Source organism: Anser anser (assembly GCF_964211835.1).
Source record: "Anser anser genome assembly, chromosome: 14".
NCBI classification, from domain to species: domain Eukaryota; kingdom Metazoa; phylum Chordata; class Aves; order Anseriformes; family Anatidae; genus Anser; species Anser anser.
In genome coordinates, this window is record NC_139735.1 from 1,954,472 (window position 1) to 1,973,744 (window position 19,273).

At 54.0% G+C, this 19,273-nt stretch overlaps 1 protein-coding gene across 1 annotated transcript in view; it reads right to left on the reverse strand.

The window, feature by feature from the left end:
- PDLIM4 (PDZ and LIM domain 4) overlaps nucleotides 1-17,340 on the reverse strand; it is a 43,390-nt gene extending 26,050 nt beyond the window's left edge. The window contains exons 1-2 of the mRNA XM_083799216.1: nucleotides 17,150-17,340; nucleotides 4,347-4,498 (exon numbers count right to left, since the gene is read on the reverse strand). Coding sequence (XP_083655342.1) covers nucleotides 4,347-4,498; nucleotides 17,150-17,242 — 245 coding nt within the window. The 5' untranslated portion in view covers nucleotides 17,243-17,340. The remainder of the gene's footprint in view (nucleotides 1-4,346; nucleotides 4,499-17,149) is intronic.
- Nucleotides 17,341-19,273: the final 1,933 nt, after the last annotated feature.

Here is a 19,273-nt window from a genome sequence, read left to right on the forward strand (position 1 = left end):
TGCTCCCCAGCGGCCACCCGCTGCAGCTGGCACGCAGCAGTGCTGGATGCCCCAGGGAACAGCGCGGCTCCCTCCTGCCAGCACAGCCGCGCTCTGCACCACGGATCCATCCTGCTTCCACCCAGCAGCTCCTGCCGGAGCAGCCGCCACAGCTGCCCTGCCCAGCCTGTGATCCCTGTCCTGCCCCACAGCCTGCCCCAGCCACAGATGGGGTGCTCCCAGCACCTGGCTCCCATTACGGTGCCTGCAAATTACACGCTTGCGTCTGACCAGAAGCACTCGGTTTTCTTCCTTCCATTCTGGCTGCGTGAGCAGACTGCCATGCAGCTGGGCAAGAGAAAACCAAACCCAGGGCAACGTTTCTAATGACAGACTTCAGACAGATGCAGGCATCTATTTGCAGCCCATCCAGACAGTCACACCTCACTACCACCAGCCCACATCACCGCGGACGTCCCACTCGCTTGTTTCCTCCCAGGCACGGAGGGGAACGCTGTCTGCAGCACATGGGAAAGCTTTACGCACTGCTGGTTTGTTCTACGCACAAACCACCAGTCATCCTCGTTACTTGTTTTCCCACCGAAAGCCCTTTTCAGGCAAATCTGATAAATATAATCAGCATCTCCCAAATCCGAGGGGCCGTTTTGCATTGCCAGTGCACCCAAAACCCGGCGGGTCCGGTCGGTGTCGGGACACCCGGGTCTGTTGGCCTGCCCCGTCACAGCCAACAACTCGCTCCTTTTTTCCTTGTATGGTTTTCACCCACTCCGACTTTCCTACTCAACTTTCAATCAAATTTGAACTTTCAACAATTTGAAAACAAACCCAATCTCGTTATACACCTCAGGAACACAACGTCAGGGGTTCACTGAGAAAGGGCACGGCACAGAAGGAAGCGCCGAGAGCACCAGGAGCTGGGAGCCCCCCGTCGCCCAGCTCACCGCCTCGCCCCCTGCCCACCCTCAGAGCGGGATGGAGCCTTGCTCGGCAAGGCACTCAGCACCCAGTCTTGTGTGCATTTATTAAAAGACAGACCAGTGAGCTTGTTATTTCAAATACTTCAGACACTATACTGCCTTTTTAATCACTCCATTGGGGATTTTGTCAAAGGGGGCATGCAGAAAGGGCGCTGCTTGGGAAGCATCCTTCGGGATGAGCAAGCAGCCACCCGTCCCTCCGTACACAGGGCTCTCTCAGGGCACGGTCCCACCGCAGGGCTCGGGAGGAGACCAGCAGTACTGCACACACAGCTGCTGGGCACCCACAGCCACCCCAGACACGAGGCCACGGCATTCCTCGAGAGGCGCTCCCAAGGCTTTGCTGGACGCGCTTCCCGCGCTGACTAACGGCTGGGCACAGGCATCTGGATTCAGGAGGTCACTCGGGAGACAGGGGAGAAGTCCAAGAGCCATGTCACCGAGCACTCTGCTTGGCCAGACTAAAAATAGAGCTAATAACGTGTCACTGGAGCTGCTTTTCTCACTGCAGAGAAAACAAGCTATTCATTTTTTCCTACCAAGAGCAAGGCCACGCTAAGGAGATGCAGAAAGCTCTCAAGGCCCGGCAAGGTGCTTGCTTTCTGAAGAACCACGTAACTGCACCAGCTGTAAGGTCTTGTTCCCAAAGCCAAACCCCATACACAGCCATTCCTCATCGTCCCCAGGTGCTGTGTGCATCGGTCTTGTGGCTTTAAAAACGCAACCCTTTGCTCTGGAGCAGCAGGCACTGGGCTGGACATCGTCCCTCTGCACTGCGGCTGGGATGGGAACCTCTGCTGGGACAACGGGAGCCAGTCTCACAGATACTGCTGACACCGAGCACACTGGCACCATTGCTGCCACGATCCCAGCACCACCAGCATGAGCTGAGCACCGCTCTACACAGCAGGACTGCGGGACAGCAGGGCTGTGCCCGTACCGCCCGCTTCCTGCTGTCAGCGTGACTCTTCTGATGGGCAAAGCCACCAAATAACCCCGCCAGCAGTCGCTAAAAGGGCAGAGACTGGGACCCAAGGCTTTGACACGAGAACAAGCCATCTCCTTACTTTCTAGGATATGGATGAACTGCAGCAGGCAGGACTAAAGAGCACCTGAAACCACTCCTGAACCACTGCAGTGTCAGCACAGCATAACAGAAAACAAAACCATCTCTTTCTCTTAGCATGCCTACATGTATAAAGGTCAGAAGCCACTAAATTATCTCGTCTCAAGATGGCAATGCCATCAAGCCCATCAGCAGACAGCTGGATGCCATAACAGCTCCAGCTCTGGTTTTAACAACCTGCCACTGCCTGCCCTTAGTGGATGACTTCCAAAGCCTGCCCCAGATCCCGGGCGAGACGCCTTCCTCCTGCTCCGCTCTTCAGCCATAAAGTGGGGTCAGCAACACTGCCTTCAGGTTACAGATTAAAAAGCCTCCATGGAAAAGGTGATGATTTCATTAAGGTACTTGAGTCATCTCTGGCAGTGTCCTGTTCTAGGCACGGACAAAGCAGTTTCCGACTCCAGGCACGTCCCAGGACTATTTGAACCGCTCTGTTGGGCACTAGCTTCCCTGCGGTGCTGGATGGCAGTCGCTGGCACAGCCTCACATCTGGCTGAACGCATGGAAAGAAGTCTTCAAGCTGCCGTGATGACAAAGTTCCCATTCACTATTCATCTAAGTTTTATCTTCCAAATATAAACGTGTAACTGAGTAACTGCACCATTACAAGAGGACACTAGGCAATCTACAGATGTGAAAGTATGTCAATGTTCAGGGCAAAAAAAGGAACACCTGCGGCTCGATCTCAGTCAGACAGACGCCAATTGATACTGGTGGCTAAAATGGGGTGAGAAAATAGGACTTCAGCTTATAAATTCAGGTAGTAGGAACCCACACACAAGAACACAATGCTGCCAGACTTCAGGTGAAAGCTGTTTTCAGCAAAACTGCATTCTAAGTCCTGACAAAAGATGTCCCATTGTTGAACCACCAAATCCTCCTGCCACACGAGTGTTTCCACTTCTCTCGTGCTTTCAGACAGCCCACAGAAAGCTCCACCAGCACTGAGAGAGCGGGGCTGGGAGGGAATCCTTGTCCTGCTCCAGGTAGCCCTGCTGGGTGTAAATAGGTGGTCCAGCCTCCCAAAAACGTCGCCTGATAGAAGGCAGGACAATCCTCCTTGGCTATGTGAAGTTCTACCCACGTGAAGGGTTTTCTGTTTTATTTTTTCCCTCCCCCTTCTTCCCCAAAGAAGCAGCCACGTAACCTGCATGGTACAGGCTGAGCTCAGCAGCCCCTGCTGCAGCCAGGCATTGCAGACCCTGTTTCGTGAAACCCCAGAACAAAACCAGGTTTCCCATCCAGGGCAGCGCTCCCTGCTCTGAGCAGGGCTGCTGCAACCATGGGCCGGGACCAGGCTTCCAGTCAGAAACTGCATATTTCCTAAAAGAAGTATAAACAGCAAGTGACAGCTCTTTATAGCAGGAAATGCCTTTTTAATCTGAAGTGGACAATTAGTACAAACTTATTTAAATCTACTGGAGATAACAGTCCCGTGGTAGCCTTATAAGGAGCACTCAGTAGGACAAGATCATTTGTGGCCTGCACTCGAAGTCTTTAGCTAAAAGATTAATTCCAATGGAAAGCAAAAGAAACAAACCTTCAGTTTGCTTTGAAATAGTAAAAGAAGCAAAGAACTCACATGTATTTGGCAGCACCTTCAAAGGTGTATTAATTCAACAGACACTTTGGAAATTGATAGGTGGGAGTCAATCGAACAGGAGCTCCACTGCCTTGAAGGGTTCGACCCAGTTCAGCCTGCAGGAGCCTTGCAAGGTGCAAATGAGAACCCAGACACGTGTAAGTGACCCGGGCCCATGTATTGTACCAGTGTTCTTTCAGAAATAGTTTGTCTCACTGTTTCTAAAAACCACAGAACAACCACACAGGCTGCTGGGATGCATCAAGGACTGGATCTAACGGCACGCCTGCTCCGGGGCCAGCTGCAAGCCTTCTGGAGAAGTGTCAGGCAAAGCTGATACAGAGCACGTAAGAAACCAAAGCCCCAAGGCTGCCTTGTTCCCACATCTCCCTCTCTGAAGGGGCACAGGCAGAAACCGCTGCCAGAGCAGCAGCGGCCGCCCTCGTTGGAAGGGCACGGGGAGCGCAGCATCGCGGGGCACGCTGCACCACGAGCGGCACTGGGACTTCTCCTCCAGCCTCCCCGGCCAGGAGCAGTCATACTGTGGAGCAGGGACAGGGAGCAGGACGGGAAGCAGGCTGCACAGAAATGCCCACAGAGGCGTTTCTCAGCAACACGGACACGGCACCTGCAGCCTGAGCCAGCGGCGTGCGGCACCTACCTGTTCACGGAGAGCAGCAGCTGGTCCATGCACGCCTTGATCTTGTTTTGTGCTTCCAGGTGCGTCATGGTTTCCGTGCTCTCCCCGTTAATTGCCAGAATAATGTCTCCTGGGCACAGGTTTGCCAGGGCTGCTTTACTTCCAGGGTTAATCTAGGCGGGAGAACGCAGAAGGGTTACTTAAAAGAATGCTCACTTTAAAGAGACCCATTGAAACAAGCAGGTTGAAACAACAGTTATCTCTGGAGACCCACACATTTTGCCTGCACCAACAGCAGCTACCAGAGCTGGGACACAGCCAGGGCCATCCCTGCACCTTTGAGGGTCAGGGATGCAATGCCATCAGGTGCTGGCTCTCGGTGCATGAGCTTTCTGCCAGCCTCAGTACGTGATCAGGTCCCCTCTTCAGATCCAACGTCTTTATTCGAACAGATCTCTTTATTCAAACAATACAACTCCCTCTTTAAGGAAAGCTCCTTTAGCTTGCAGGCCCTAAAACATGCTGTGAGAATCAGTCCCTGAGGAGTACATGAAACCCTCTACTTTGGATAAATATGTAATTTAGAGATGAGAGCAGTCACCCTAATTGCTTCCTGGGGAGATGTTACATTTGACATCAGTTTTTCCTGACCATCATTCAAATAACTTGTCTCTCTGCAGCTCTGCACGGAACATAACGCAGCTCATCAAGCATCCACAACCCTTTCCTACTGTTTTTTGTAGGAATGCCAAAGCCTTATAAAACTTAACGTCTTTCCTGAGGAACTAATGACATGTCCAGGTACCATTTGTGGTCAGACGTAAGGCCAAACCTACAGCCTATAAAAAAATTGAGAAATTGCCCTTTCGATTACATCAGCCCAAATATGTTTTTAATTTTTGCAGTACGATAAAGTGATACAACACAGACGGGACAGGTAAACACGCCCATTTAAGCTCTTAATAACTACACGTTTGTCCTTCAATTTCCTCCTCGGGCACCCAGAGCATCTGTTACCACTCTGCTAACCCAACACGTGGCCCAAAGCACGGAGTGGCTTTCTGCCCCCCATACCTAGCTGTATTTAGCGTAACAGTGCCTCGATTCCCTTTCGGCCTTGATTTACACCAGTGCTGTCCTGTCTCAGGTGATGGCTCTGTGCCTCACCGCGTCCAGAGGCGTGCTGAGGACCAGAGGGAGGCTGCCTGCCCCCAGGCCAGAGGCTGCCGAGGCCGGCGGCTGCCTCCTGGCAGGGTCAGCCGGTAGAAGCCCCATTTTCACCAAGTTTGGTTTTAGAATAAAACACAAGAGTCAGAAAACAGAATCGCTGCTCCATCCTCCCCTCGGTGCCCAGGGTAACCCACCTCCAGCTGCCTGGTTAGCTGCTGGGCACCGGCCCCCTGTGTCGTGGTGCCACCGAGCCCCTGCGATGACCGCAGGCTACCTCTAAATAAGCAGCCTCTTAAAGAAGGCATGCACACATCTGCTTTCACCTTTTTCTTTCTGTTTGCTTTTTAAAGCTCTTATTTTCAGAGGGAATTTGCGGAGGGTTTAGCCGTCGCACCGCCCAAAGCCCTGTGCACCCCCAGGCCAGCAGGCAGCCCGGCACGCACCGCCCCTGCAGCAGGGCTCCCCCCGCCACCACAGCTCCAGGTGCCACCGAGACACAGACCTGGAGGTGTTCGAGGAGCTCCAAATCACTTTCTGCATCTAAGCAGGACTGACAGCCTGAATTAAGCCTTTTGTTGCGTTGTCAGAGCAAATCAACATTTACCACTCGCTCTTCAATAGCTCCAGCCAGCTCTTTTGCTCTAAAAAAACCTGCCTGGCTACCTCCTTCCCCATCCTGGCTCCCCTATGACTCAGCCCAGAGCAAACAATAGGAGGTATTTCTTAACACAGCCCATATTAGCTGCAAAGCTCTGACACAGGGCATTTTAACCCCGGAGAGATTTATTTTTTTTTCCTGGAATTAATTTGTCCCGTTGTTTTTTTTGAACCTGGGTAAGAAAACACGATATTCACCCAATATTAGGCTCCTTCTGCAGCCACAGAAGCTGCCAGACCTACCTGAAAGCCACCCAGCAGCTTAGGCAGGTCCTCCAAGGAAGCACCTCCATGCACTCGCACGTTGTCACACGTTTCCCTTGGTGTCCACCACTCAGCCACCGCTGCCAGCAGGCTTTTGGACTCTGAGCCCTTCAGTCTGACCCGATACAGCTGCGTTTTGTTCCTGTCTGTTCAATGCTGTCTGGATGTCTGAAGGATTTTTCCCCTTGCACTGATCTTAACCACATTGCAGCTTCCTTGGAGAATAAGCTGTTCATAAATGGGGCTCTTAGCTGTTTCCTATTTTTAGTTTCTGGTTTATTTCAAGTTATTTTGGCAGCATCTTCATATTAGCATTTTATGATATCCATGTAGATGACTGAGGGCTTGAAATGGAGCTGAGCTCCAAGAACTCATTAGTTTGAGATACAGCATCAGTGTCATAGCAGCTTGGGAATCGCTGTAACAACGTGTGTCAGGTCCAGCGCTCGTATTTGTTGGCAAATAGCCTTTAAAGTGCTTCAAGCCAAGCTCCCCCAACTTCCAGCTGTGCGAAGCCGTTGCCACCAAAGAAGCCACAGGCAAACCCTTCAGGCTTTGGGCCACTGCACTGCACCTGAACACAGGATCAAGCCCTGGGCATTGCCCTACCTGCTCCTCCCCACGGGGATCCACACGGAGAGCCTTCCCCAAAGCCAGGATCTCCAGAAGGACAAGGAGACAATGTTAAATTTAATCTTTGTAGGAGAACATATGCTTGGAGTCAAGCACCCAGGTAGGGTGACCCTCTATTACCACGTGGAAGTGAACAAATAAACGAGGAGGGAGCAGGAGGGATCTGGGGGGCTCGGTCAAGCCCCCCCCGGCCAGCTGCTAGCAGCCAGCACCCACATCAGCAGCGGTCGGCTCAAACCCGAATGCTCCAGGTTCTTAACAGCCACTTTTCCAGAGGAAAACCTGCTGCTGAGAATCCACCCTCGTGAACAAATTAGTTTTTTGTAGTTGTACTAGTGACAAACCTAGGGCTGTGCGCACTGAGGCTCTGGCCAAGCGACGCAGGTTACAACCGGGTGTGCGGCACGTGGATGTAACATCTCCACGGGGCAGTGAAATTAAAGGCCAGTAGCAACGAGAGGCCTCGGCGCAGAGCTTTTAACAGAGGCGCCCATTCATGCCTCTGCTCAGAGAGGGCTACGGTCTGCTGTAACCACGGTATGCATGACATGAATGAGGTGTGCACAAATTTGAGAGTAACTGGATATATTGTGAAGTTAAAATCCCTGCACTGAGTCACCGGAGCTGTGTTCTCACAAGGGCCCTCCATCAAAGGAGCGGGTACTGAATAGGGAGGGTTACAAAGACAGCAGTGAGGCCTCTTTGTTCTTCGGTGCAGAGAACAAACCATTGCAGGATTAAGGCAAAATGGACACAGATTGAGACAAGACCAAGGGCATGCATTTGGGCTGGCGTAAGCAGCATCCCCGAAGCCAGGACAAGCTGCGGCCCCTCTCCCCGTGCTGCCCTTGCCGGGCTCCCCAAACCAAGAGCCGCAGCTCCCCCGGGGCGCACAGCACCCACCGGAGGCGTGCGGCCGCGTCCCGTGGTGCCGCCCGCGCCCTGCCCCAGCTTGCCCGTGCTGGAAGGATCGGGGCTGTTCGCGTGCTCCTGCTCCAGCCAGGCTGCGAGGACAGCCTTTGTCTTCTACAGCCCAAGGAAAAAGACGTGCCAAAGCCCAGGATTTTTAACTTGGTTTTTTTTTTTGGACAACCATAAAAATGTCTTATAGTGGATTTATTTGGAATCAGAGCAGGATAAATACATCAAACACTGTCTCACACACCCCAGCTGTACTGTGCAGACCCCACGGCCACAGTCCTGCAGGCACGAGGCCACTCAGCATCCCAGAGAGCTCTGCCCATGCCTTGGGCCAACAGCAGCCTCAGTACTCATCCAGAGCAGTCAAGTGTATGGCAGAAGCACACCCAAAGCAAAAACCTTTAAATATTTTTAATAAAGCTACCCAGAAGTTCTTCTTTCCCCAGCTAGCGAGAATCCAGCCCCATTCGGAAGCCCAGTGAGCTCGCACAGCCATACCAGCGATGACCCCGACACGGGCCATGGCAGTGACCCTCACACTGAGGTGAACACCAGCTACCAGTTAAATTAGGCTGCTAATCATCATTATCCTGTGCTTCCCGCTGCCGTTAATCCAATGCCAGCTGATGCAGAGCTGGGTGAAGCTGCACAAGACCAGCGTGGTGCTGCTGGAGATGCCCTGGAGACCACCACAGTGCCATCGGGCTGGAGGATGCTGCCTCTCCGGGGCAGTCTGCACCGCACCCAACAGCGCCGGCTGTGGGAGGTATCGCCAGGCCAAGCCACGCTCAGAAAAACCAACCGCCCTCTCCCCCAGCCAGGGGGATGCTCTGGAGCAGGTCTGGGAAAAGCCCCAAACCCAACAGTGGCTATCTTATCTGGCCGCTGGGGCCTCGTGCTGATTTACTAAGTGCTAGCATCTGACTCCAGGCCAACAAAATAATGCACGCCAAGGCAACTGTTGTATTAAGCCAGTCGGTGTTGGAAGCTGCGCAATCTCATTTAGTAAGCGAGATTATTTGCACTAAGAGGAGTTTACTCTTGAAACACACACAGCATTATTCTTTCCCTCCCGTCGACCAACGCCAGGCGCCTGCCAGGCCTGTAGGAGCAGTCAGGGCAGAGCAAACCTCCGGGGGTGAACCCCCAGTGGCGCTGTGGGTACAGCACCGCCAGCTCCATGGGGCACTGGGGACGGGGTGGTGCTGGGCACGGAGGGGAAGGGCACACGCAGCGCTGTGCGAAAGCACTTTTGTTCAAGGGAGCTCTGGAACTGGCCGGTACCACAAGCTGAAGCAATGAATGCTTCAGCAAAAGCTTAATTTGTTGTATCAAGTAATTATATTAACAGATTAACACAGCAAGAGTGCTACTGTAACAGAACAGCTCATCCCATCCACTACTGGAACCATCTTCACAGAATTTAATGGGTTAAAGGGCACAATTCTGCACAAACCTACACAGACCACATAACTGGGTAACCAAATCAATAGCAGTTTGTTACAGGCAAGTCAGGGGAAATTTTCTGTTCTGCAAGCATGATCAAAAGGACCTGATTAAAGCCTCTGAGAGGCTTTCAAGATAGTGTGACAAAGTTCTCAGCTTTTCAACAAAGCGCGCTTGTCCTGCCGTCAGGAAGCACACCACAAGGCAGCTGATGCTCTTACGGTAGCAATATCTTTTAAAACAGGAAGGACCAAGAGTTAAGTGGCAAGCTAATGAAGATAAATTCCCCAAATCTTTTAACCGCTCCTTCCAGGGATTCTCTTCAGCTTTTCAAAGCATTGTTCTTTGAACTAATATACTTTCCTTGCCAATCCATTTATATAAGCAGTTAGAAAAGTGCAGGAGACCAGCGTATCTTGATTTTGCTTGGGCATGCTGCACACCACAGCAAGCGAGGAGCACTGTTTACATAATGTGAGTTCATTTAACTCCTGAAGAAATAAGAAGGAAGACGTTTAAGAGCATAAAAGGGAAAGAAGCAGAGTACAAGCATTACGAAGGGCAAAACGCTCAAAACCCCTTTCTAGTCCAAGCGCTGATGGATCCGCATCCAAATTTAGAATCAGATTTGTAGCTTAGGTCCTAATCCAGCTGAAGGGCTGAGATCTCTACGGGGTTGAGGATGAGAATCAAGGAAACATAAATTGAACAAGATAAATTGAGCCACCTAGCCCAAGTGGAAATCTCAGAGAGCCAGCCGAGGAAGACACAGGTCGCTCAGCCGTGGGAGGGGGCTGACTCTGCAGGAAGCCCCCCTTGCTCAGCCCCACCACGCTGCCGCCCCTCTCCTCCCTCCTGGGGGGAGAAGCTGGGGATGAGCTGCTCTGCTACACCCAGCACCAGCCCACCACCCCCCCGGGTTCTGCCACGCTTAGGGTCACCCCATGCTCCCAGGGGGACAGCGCGCCCCGCGACGCGGGTCAGCCCGGAGCAGCTCCGAGGTCCTCCAGGAGCTGCACCACAGCCACCATTTGGCACACACTGATCCAGCAGAGATGCCTTTATCACGGTCGGCAGCTCGTTTCCATTAGAGGGTCTGTGGCCAGCCCCGCTGTGAACCCCTCTATGCCCCCCAGCCCACCTCTGGGACTGCCACAGGGGCTGCCTGGAGCAGCTCCGGAGAGCCCCTGGGTGCTCGCAGCGCTCCCTTTAAAGCAGGGGCTCTCTCAATCCACCTTCCTGGCAGATATTTTCTTTATGACCAAAAGGAGAGCGGCAGAGGTGCTGTCAAGCAGAAGCTCACCACAAGCAGTCTGAATTCAGGCGGGCACCAAACCTGCAGCTTGGTCCCTGTGAAGCAAGGAGGCGGTCACATCATGCACCCTGCTGCCGCTGGGCCCCGTGCCACTGCCTTCTCCTGGTTTATTTGTGCACAGTAGATATTTCGCAGGGTTTGGCCTTTTGTGCTGGAAGCTTTACATGTGCTAAAGGCTTCTGGGAAACGTCCGTGGCTTTGGCTTACGGTGGATGACAGCATCCAGGCTCAGGGCACGGTAACCTTCCAGCAGAGCATCGAGTCCAAGGTGCCTGTTAGCGAACCACACAGGATTTAGTTCTTCCAGGCTGTTTCCCTTCCAGCCGTGCACTGCCCGTTACTGATAATTAGGAATAATTATTTAAAATAATCTTATTTAATCAGCTGTATTCTGCTTTTCTGAAGCTTCTTGTACTGTAAAATGTCATTTGCACGTACTCTGCTATTAGTCCACGAGGCATGTTTCTGTAGAAGTACTTAAGGTTTAATGGGTGTGAATTTGAGCTGCAAGTTTCTGCTGCTCTGGTTGACAAGAAAGATTGAGTGTGGTACGGGCTTTGAAGGCATCTTTATGACATTTGGAAGATTTATTGGCTGAAATGCTCTTGCACAGCATTTTTTTCCTTTTTTAAATAGAGATACATTCTATATGGTGAGAAAGTTTGTTTCTTTTTTCCTGGTCTCTGCTGGCTGTAAAAACCACTCCAACGACACGCTGTGGCTCTGCATTTTTGCAATTGCTCCAAGTAACCCCGTGAATCTGGTACTTGCACAGAAACCTCAAGCAAGATGAGAAGCTGAAACCAAACATTCCCAACCCTTATCTGCCAGGGCTTACTGCAAGCGTGGTGTTAATGGCAGTGTACAAACCCATTACATTAACAAGCTTTCACTACATATATTAGTGTCTTGCTTCAGTACACATCCAGCAGCTCCGCACTGACAACAAATCAAGTGGAGTGTGTTCTGTTAACATGTTTGTTTTAGCTGTTTTATCAGCTCCACTAGATCTTGAGAGATCCGCTGTTTTCTTTCACACTCCAGCACCTGTGGTCACAGGTGGCTTAGAACAAAAATAATTTCACTAAGTGTTTGGGTATCTAAGAACCAGCAGCCAATGCATTTTAAGAACTCTGAGGTCAAACGATTTAAGTTAAAATATTACATTTAAAAGGATCCACACCTCCAAAGATTCACTACGTAACACCTGCAGACTTGTAACATGCATTTTTCCCCAAGCTACCGGAAAAAACGAGTTGTAATAGACTTCACTAACTCCGCATAACCCATAATGACATATTTGCGTTAAAATTAAAGGACTGATCTACCCCCAGCAGGGCCACCTATATGTATCACCACCTGTTAAACTTTAAAGCAACAAAAAAATAAAAAGAAGCATTCCATATATTTTCCTTGCATGCTTCCCACACCAACAGGAGCGTTTTATTAAGCCTTGATGCACACCTTTATTCTGTTTTATCCTCGTATCAAGCGAGATACACCCAGACGTTTTTCCAAAGTAACTCCAACTCTGCCTACCTGTCCCAACAGGCAATCTTTCAATCTGCACAATGAAGGTGATGTCAGTTTTCTAACAGCAACAACAAAAAGCTGAACACCCCAGTTACACTGAGCACTTTCGGCTTTGCTCCACCTGGCAGCAGCCTGAGTGTTTTCAAGGGTGTGCTGGGTTTATTTTGCTAAACTCGCACCAAGGTCAGACCTGGTATGAATGGACCTGCGTGAATCATTCTTTCCGCCCGGTTTCCCACTCGGGATTATCAGCGTGCTTGATTAGGGTAATTAGCATTAGGCTTTCATTCCAGCCTATTCTCCCATTACTGTCTCCTGAACCAGCACAAGCATTTACTTTACTTTCAGTTATTAAATAAAGCCTCGGTGATGGAATACATTCAGCAGCAAACGTATTTGTAACATACTTCTTTTAGCCCTTATCTTTATTAAATTAACTGTTAAGTACCACTACAGCTTGAAGTGTAACAGCACAGCTTTCTCATTTGAGACCTTGCACCAAACAAGCACTGGGAGACTAATGAAAACAAAACGACAAGCACAACTAGTTCCTGCCACTTAAAAACATCACCCCACTTGAATCATTACGTTACAACAATAATATGCAACAAAGAGAAACAGCTAAGATCTCTTAGTTCTTCTATACAGACAATAGAAATACCAACGGCCAGCGGAAATCAGCCGTGTCTCTAGCTTTATGATTTTTATCAGCACAGAGCAGTTATTCCAGTCCATTCGGGATTGTTAACGAAGTGGACCGCTTCCATGTAATAAACAATCAAGTACATAAAATTTGCATATAAAACCAAAGGCGGCAACCTTATGGCCTAGCAGAAAAGCAAAGGAAAAAGTCCTGTTCCCTTTGTTGACATCTCTGGTTCTTGCCTTCTCTGCCAAGCGCGTTGGGATTCACGCAATCGGGTGGGGATTTAGGGGGTTAACCCAAACCATCCCCCTGCGCCCAGCACTGCCCAGCGTCAGGTTTGGGCTCTGCCATCCCCAGCCCAAAGCATGCAGGAACGGGACCCTGTGGGCCACCCCGTAACATAAACCAGGGCTCGGGGTGCGTGCATTTGGTGTGGAAGTGGTAAGGATCCCAGCATGGCACCGGGGGGCCTGCAGGCAGCCCGGAGGAGTGAACAAAACAACGTTTATTGGAATTCCTCCATCGGCAGATTTCCTTCTGCGTATCCCAGCCTTTCATGGTACAAGTATTTGCTCAAACATAAAAAGCTGCTTAAACTTAAGAGTCAACCTGAGCTCAGCACACCACACTACTCGGGTAATGGACTGCAGACCGATTATTTCTTGTTCCAGCTCCAAGCCAACGCTGACAAATGCATTTCTTGCTGCTCTGCTACGGACCAGCAGGTAATCTGGTGTTGGAGCCAGCAGATAAAGGAAAAGCTGTGTTCAAAAACTACTTTTTGTTTCCAATACTGGATTCAGCCCGTTTGTCAACAGCCTGCTTCGCCAAGTAGTTCTGACCAAAAGCAGCAAGTGCTCGGACTGACGCTGGCAGAGCTGGGCAGGGGATGACGCTGGCTGCTCTGAGAGCTCGACAAGTGAGTTCAGGCGATTAATACATTCAGCTACTCCAGTTACACTAATGACTGATTATCTTTTAATCCTAGGCAAGGGGTAGATCAACGGCAATCCCACACGGAACCACGGCAGTTACTGATGTGGTTACAGGCACAGCACTGAAAGCAGCTGAGTAAGTTATTCCACTTCTGCTGCCGGGTGTGCTCGCGGGTGAAAGGGAGCCTTGTGGCTACCTGCGTGAAAGCGGCAGAAAGCCCCCGTGCCACAAGCACAGACAGTGTCCGGTTGTTAGCCTCCAAGGAAAAGCAGCTGTCAGCTACCAGAAAATTAATAATGTCCTACAGCCACTTTCTGTCAAGTCCTTAGAGCTGGCCTTGGCCAGGTGCTTCGGGTCATTCCCCCACCCTATAAATATCACTAGAAGGAGGAACCTCTCATTACATGATGAACAACACCCGGCTTTAACTTGCTGTAACCACAGGGACAAAGCAAGTCAGGCTCCCTCCCCAGCACAGAGCCCCGGGCTGCAGCCCCCCCCCAGGCTCCCCACAGGGCAGCCCCACCACCTCCAGCCCTGCTCACTGTGGTCCCCAAGAAAACGGGGGAAGAAACCGGGAAAAAAAAGGAACAGCTAGCACAGCTAGCTTTTTAAGTGGCCACATGAGACAGATGCCCTAAGCACAGCCATCTGTATTTGCATTTCCTTATCTTTAATACCCAAGATTTCATTTTAAAGACTTTAACACTTCACACTCCAGCTCGAGCCATGGCCTCAGCATCAGCTGTTCTCAGTGACTCGAGCAATCAGACCTTTGCCACTTGTCATTTAAGATTTATCAAACCACAGAGGGATGAGACCTGCTTTCAAGACAAATAAATCATTTCTTGACTTCATGAGCATATTTGAAACAGCTGCAAGCGACGGGGCTCACCACCATGAGCTGCACCTGTGCAAACGCAGGACTTCGCAGGGAGCGAAAGGGTAAAAGCGAGTCCTGGTAAGTCATTCAAGTCCTATTCCAAAGCAGCACTGTTTGAGGTCATTGTTTTTCTTGCTGCCAAATCCATATTTTTCCAGGTTTGTCCTCTGCAGATATTGCCACAGGCTTGGCTTTTCGTCCCGCCCCCGAGCTGGCAGCCCGGGCACCAGAGCGGTGCCTCCTGCTCCAGCACCGCGCAGCCAGCGCCGGCTGCATCTCTATCACCCCTCCTACGGCCCCTCTTTGGGGTCAGGTCCCACCAATGCAACATTTAAGATTGCTCTGGGTGAAGTGACAGCACGCAGGTAGGTTCGAGAGAAGCAGCTGCGCCCTGGGAGGGTTCTCCAGGCAGGCAGCAAGCGGCTCCAAACAGCGCGATCCTTTACTGCCAGGGAGCTGTCAGGTCGGGAGAGAAATTGTTTCCTGTAGCAGCCTTGCAAGGACTAGACAAAACCAACCTATTGGTGACTGAGGATATTTTTCTCAAACCCCACGCAGATGAATTCATGTTTTACAAGTGACTGGAAGCAGGGTTACAAAGAGACAGACAGCCTTTGGCATCGAGAGCTGGAGATGTGGGTGGCTTTCAGATGTCTCACGTCCCCAGCTGCAACCCACGAGCCGCCGGCATCAGCCGGTCCCACACACACAGGAGGCTTGCTGAGCAGCCCCAGCCTCGTGCCCCACATCATCCCCAGCCCCACAAGGGCACAGGAGGGGGTGCAGCCACCCCAGCCCCACAGCCACCAGCCCTGGCCCGTGTCAGCAGCTGGGGCTCGCAGCTGGAGGTGGGAGCCCCGGAGTCTGCTCCCTCCTCCCACCAGGATCGCTGCTTTTTAGAGTATCTGTTTGTAATTTAATGACATTTTAATACAAAATAAATAAAAAAGCACTTTGAACCAGGCAGACGTCAGCCAAAAGCCTCGACAATCAGCCTGCAGAGAGGCTCCCTCCCACGCTTTTGTCTCCGGCCCTGCGGATCTTCCCCTCCTCCCCGCCGCTGGGCTGGGGGTCCGGGGGCTGCACCAGCCTTGGGATGGGCAGAGCTGCTCCCCCAGCTCCTGCTTCATCAACTCAACTAATCGCCTCCCCATGCACCTCCATAATCGAAGGGGGCACGCAGCACACCTGCTCCCAGCCACATCTCATCACAGCCCAGCTCCCAGAGCCCCCCCCCCAAGGCTGCCCACCCCCCAGCCTTCTTCATTCTGCCCCTTTAGGTGTTATTTCTGAAGCCAGCACCATCTCCGTGTGGTGGGAGCAGAGCCGGGTGTTGGCAGCCCCCAGCAGCGGCAGGGAGCCGCTCTCGGAGCATCGCCCCTCACCTCCCTGGAAGCGGGGTTACAACAGGCCTGGGCTAAGGGAGTGCCACGCTCAGCAACCCCAGCCCCTGCGCTGCTGCTCGCTGCCAAAAGTAAGCCCGGACGGGGGGGGGGCATTATCCTCACACCTCCCAGGTTTGCTGAACCCACTTTGGGCCCACGCAAAAGCAGACTTTTTTTTTTTTCCCCTTGCTTAACGTTAAACCAAACTTTTTCAAAGCAACAGTCGAGCAGGCTCCCTCCTCTAAACTCAGACGTTCCTTCTCACAGCGGGAAGGCTCGTACAGACACCCAAGGTCTGTGCTCAGCTGCAATAAAACCCCACGTGGCTGGGGGTTCGGGGAGCTGCTGCGCCCACCTCCCCGGGAGCACCCACGCCACAGCTGGGTGCCCGAGCCCCCAGGAGCAGCGGGGGCAGGCTGTGCCCCAGTCCTTCCCAGTTCCATCTTCCCCAATTTCCCTCCACAAACCAACCCTGGCCGGGCCACCTGAGCGGGGCAGCCCGGAATAAAAGCAGCCCCTCGAAGCTGGGCAGCGGGCACCGCTGGGCTCAAACACAGCCCCAGGTCCTTTTAAAGGTGCCTTCCTCCCCAGCTTTCTTTACAGCTCAGGGTAAATATTTTCCACTTTCTGTCACGGCTTTGGCCGGTGAACGAAGAGATGGCAGAGGGCTTCTGCGCGTCAGGAGGGCACCGAAGGCTGCAGCCGCCCTGCGAACCGCCCGACCCCCCCCCGTCCAGCAGAGCCCCCGAGACCCCGCAGCCCAGCGGGAGGGGCTGGGGGGGGGCTCGGCAGCAGCCCCGCACCTTCCACCCAGCACCCAGCGCTCCCCCGGCCCCCCAGCACAAAGCCGAGCTGCCCAAACAAGAAGCCCCCAGCGCACAGCCCCGTGCCCGGAGCCCCCCGACGGCTCCGCGCCCGGCCCCGCGCCCGGCGCCCCCCGGAGCCTCCCCGACGGCTCCGCGCCCGGCGCCCCCCGGCGCCCCCGGTGCCCCCCGGCCCCCAGGGCAGGGGGAGAGGCTGCGGACCCCGGCTCACCCTGGAGATGGTGAGCGGCGTGCTGAAGTCCTTGCCGCCCACCAGGCGGAAGCCCCATGGCGAGGGGCCGCGCAGGGCCACCGAGTGGGGCATGGTGGTGGTGCCGCCGGGGGGGGGCTCCGTGCCGCTGCGCTCCGGCTCCGCTCCGTGCCGCCGCCGCAGCCCTTAAAGCTTCGCCCAGCCCCGGGACGGCCCTGCCGGGGCGGGGGGGGGTGGGGGGAGGCGGGCCGCGGGGGCGGGCCCGGCCCCGACGGGGCGGGAGCGGCGGGCGGGGGGCCCGGGGCTGGAAGGCGGAGGGGAGCGGGGCGGCTCCGGGAGCCTCCAACCCCCCTGCATCTCCTCCATGCCCCCTGTATCTCCTCCATCCCCCCTGCATCCCCTCCATGCCCCCCACACCCCCTCCATGCCCCCTACATCCCCTCCATCCCCCCTGCATCCCCTCCATGCCCCCCACACCCCCTCCATCCCACCCACATCCTCTCCATCCCCCCGCATCTCCTCCATCGCCCTCACACCCCCTCCATGCCCCCTACATCCCCTCCATCCCCCCCTACACCCCCTCCATGCCCCCTACACCCCCTCCATCCCCCCCTACACCCCCTCCATCCCCCTCACATCCCCCCCACATCCCCCCCACATCCCCCCCATGCCCCTTGCATCCCCTCCATCCCTCCCGCTCTCGCTTCTGCCGCTCCGAAGGGGCCCCCGACGGTGCCCCCCCGCTGCCGCCCTGTGCAGGCGGTGGCAGCCCCCGCATGGAGGTCAGGGAGCGGGGCTCCGGCCCCCCAGGGTGGGGGGCTCAGCCCTGGCAGCTCGGCCAGGCTTTGGTTGGTTTTGGGGTGGGCGCTCGGGGGTGTGCGGCCCGTGTGGGCACCGCGACACGCACCCCAGCTGCCCCCCCCCCGAAGCAGGGGGTGATTGTTGTGATGTCCCAGTAAAACCAGAGGCTGTACGTTGTCCACCACCACTGGTATCCGGAAGGATACTCCAAACGGAACGACCTGCTTGGGTCAAAGCAGCTCGGGAAACCTCCATGCCAGCCCATGGAGGGGGGCTCGGGTGGCCAGGGCAGCGTCAGACCCCACGTTCCAACCCCTTCCCGCTGGCCGAGTGGTGTGGGGCCGCTATGGGGCTGCCACCCAACGCGCTGCCTGCCCCACATGAGCACCCATGGGGGCGCCCAGGGGATGCTGGTGCTGCAGAGGGTGTTTGGAGGCACGGAGGTGGGGTGGGTGAAGCGGTGGGCACAGCCGATCAGGTCCCTGCCGAAAACTGGGGTGCGAGAGAGACCTGGGCTTGGGAAACCCCGCTCCGCCTGGGCAGGGCTGGGCCGAAATACCCTGCTTCCAAACGGGACCAAACAAAGGAGGCATTGTTTGAAAAGTCCACTTTGGTGAAGTAGCTTCGTGTTGCCCGGTTTCTGCGACTTTGATTTATGTGCTGCTCGCTGTGAAATGTTTTCGCATGTGTTTGCTCGTGCCATAGGAGGGTTTGTCTGAGGCTGCCGTGCCCGGGTTCTCCAGGGGAATTTGGTCTTGGCCGGGGTGGGAACTGCGGCATTTAACCACGGGCTCTGGGGCAGCCCTGTGATTTAGCGACCTGAGCTCAGCAAGCACGCGTTGTGAGCCCAAAATACAATAAGTTTTGTTCGCCTTGACAGAAACAGACCTACAGAAGAAGAGCCGAGACGCAGCTGGGATCAGCCGGGCTTTTACCCATCCTCTTTGTCCCATGCAAGCGGGTGCCTCCACCGCGCGCGCAGGCTGCGAACGCTCACTTTTGTCTGTGCAAGGGCTGATGAATCATGCCTCATTCCTGCATGATATCACCGGGCTGCGAGGAGGCTGGCCCGAGGTTTCCTCGCTCGCTTCCCGGCCGAGCCCCGACATTCGCCTCGCAGGGGGCTGGAGGCATAGCTCGGGTCCCCCCTCTCCTGCTCGGGGGCCAGCAGCAGCGTGCGGCCCCGCGGGGCTGAGCCGGGCTGTGCTGCCCTCGCTCCCTCTGCAGAGGACAAAGAAAAATTCTCTTCTGTCAAAGAAACTGAGTTTGCTGTAAAGTGAGAGCAACGCCAACAGGGAAAAGGCAAAGAGCAAAGACGAACGGAGCTGCCATTCCCCTGAAGTG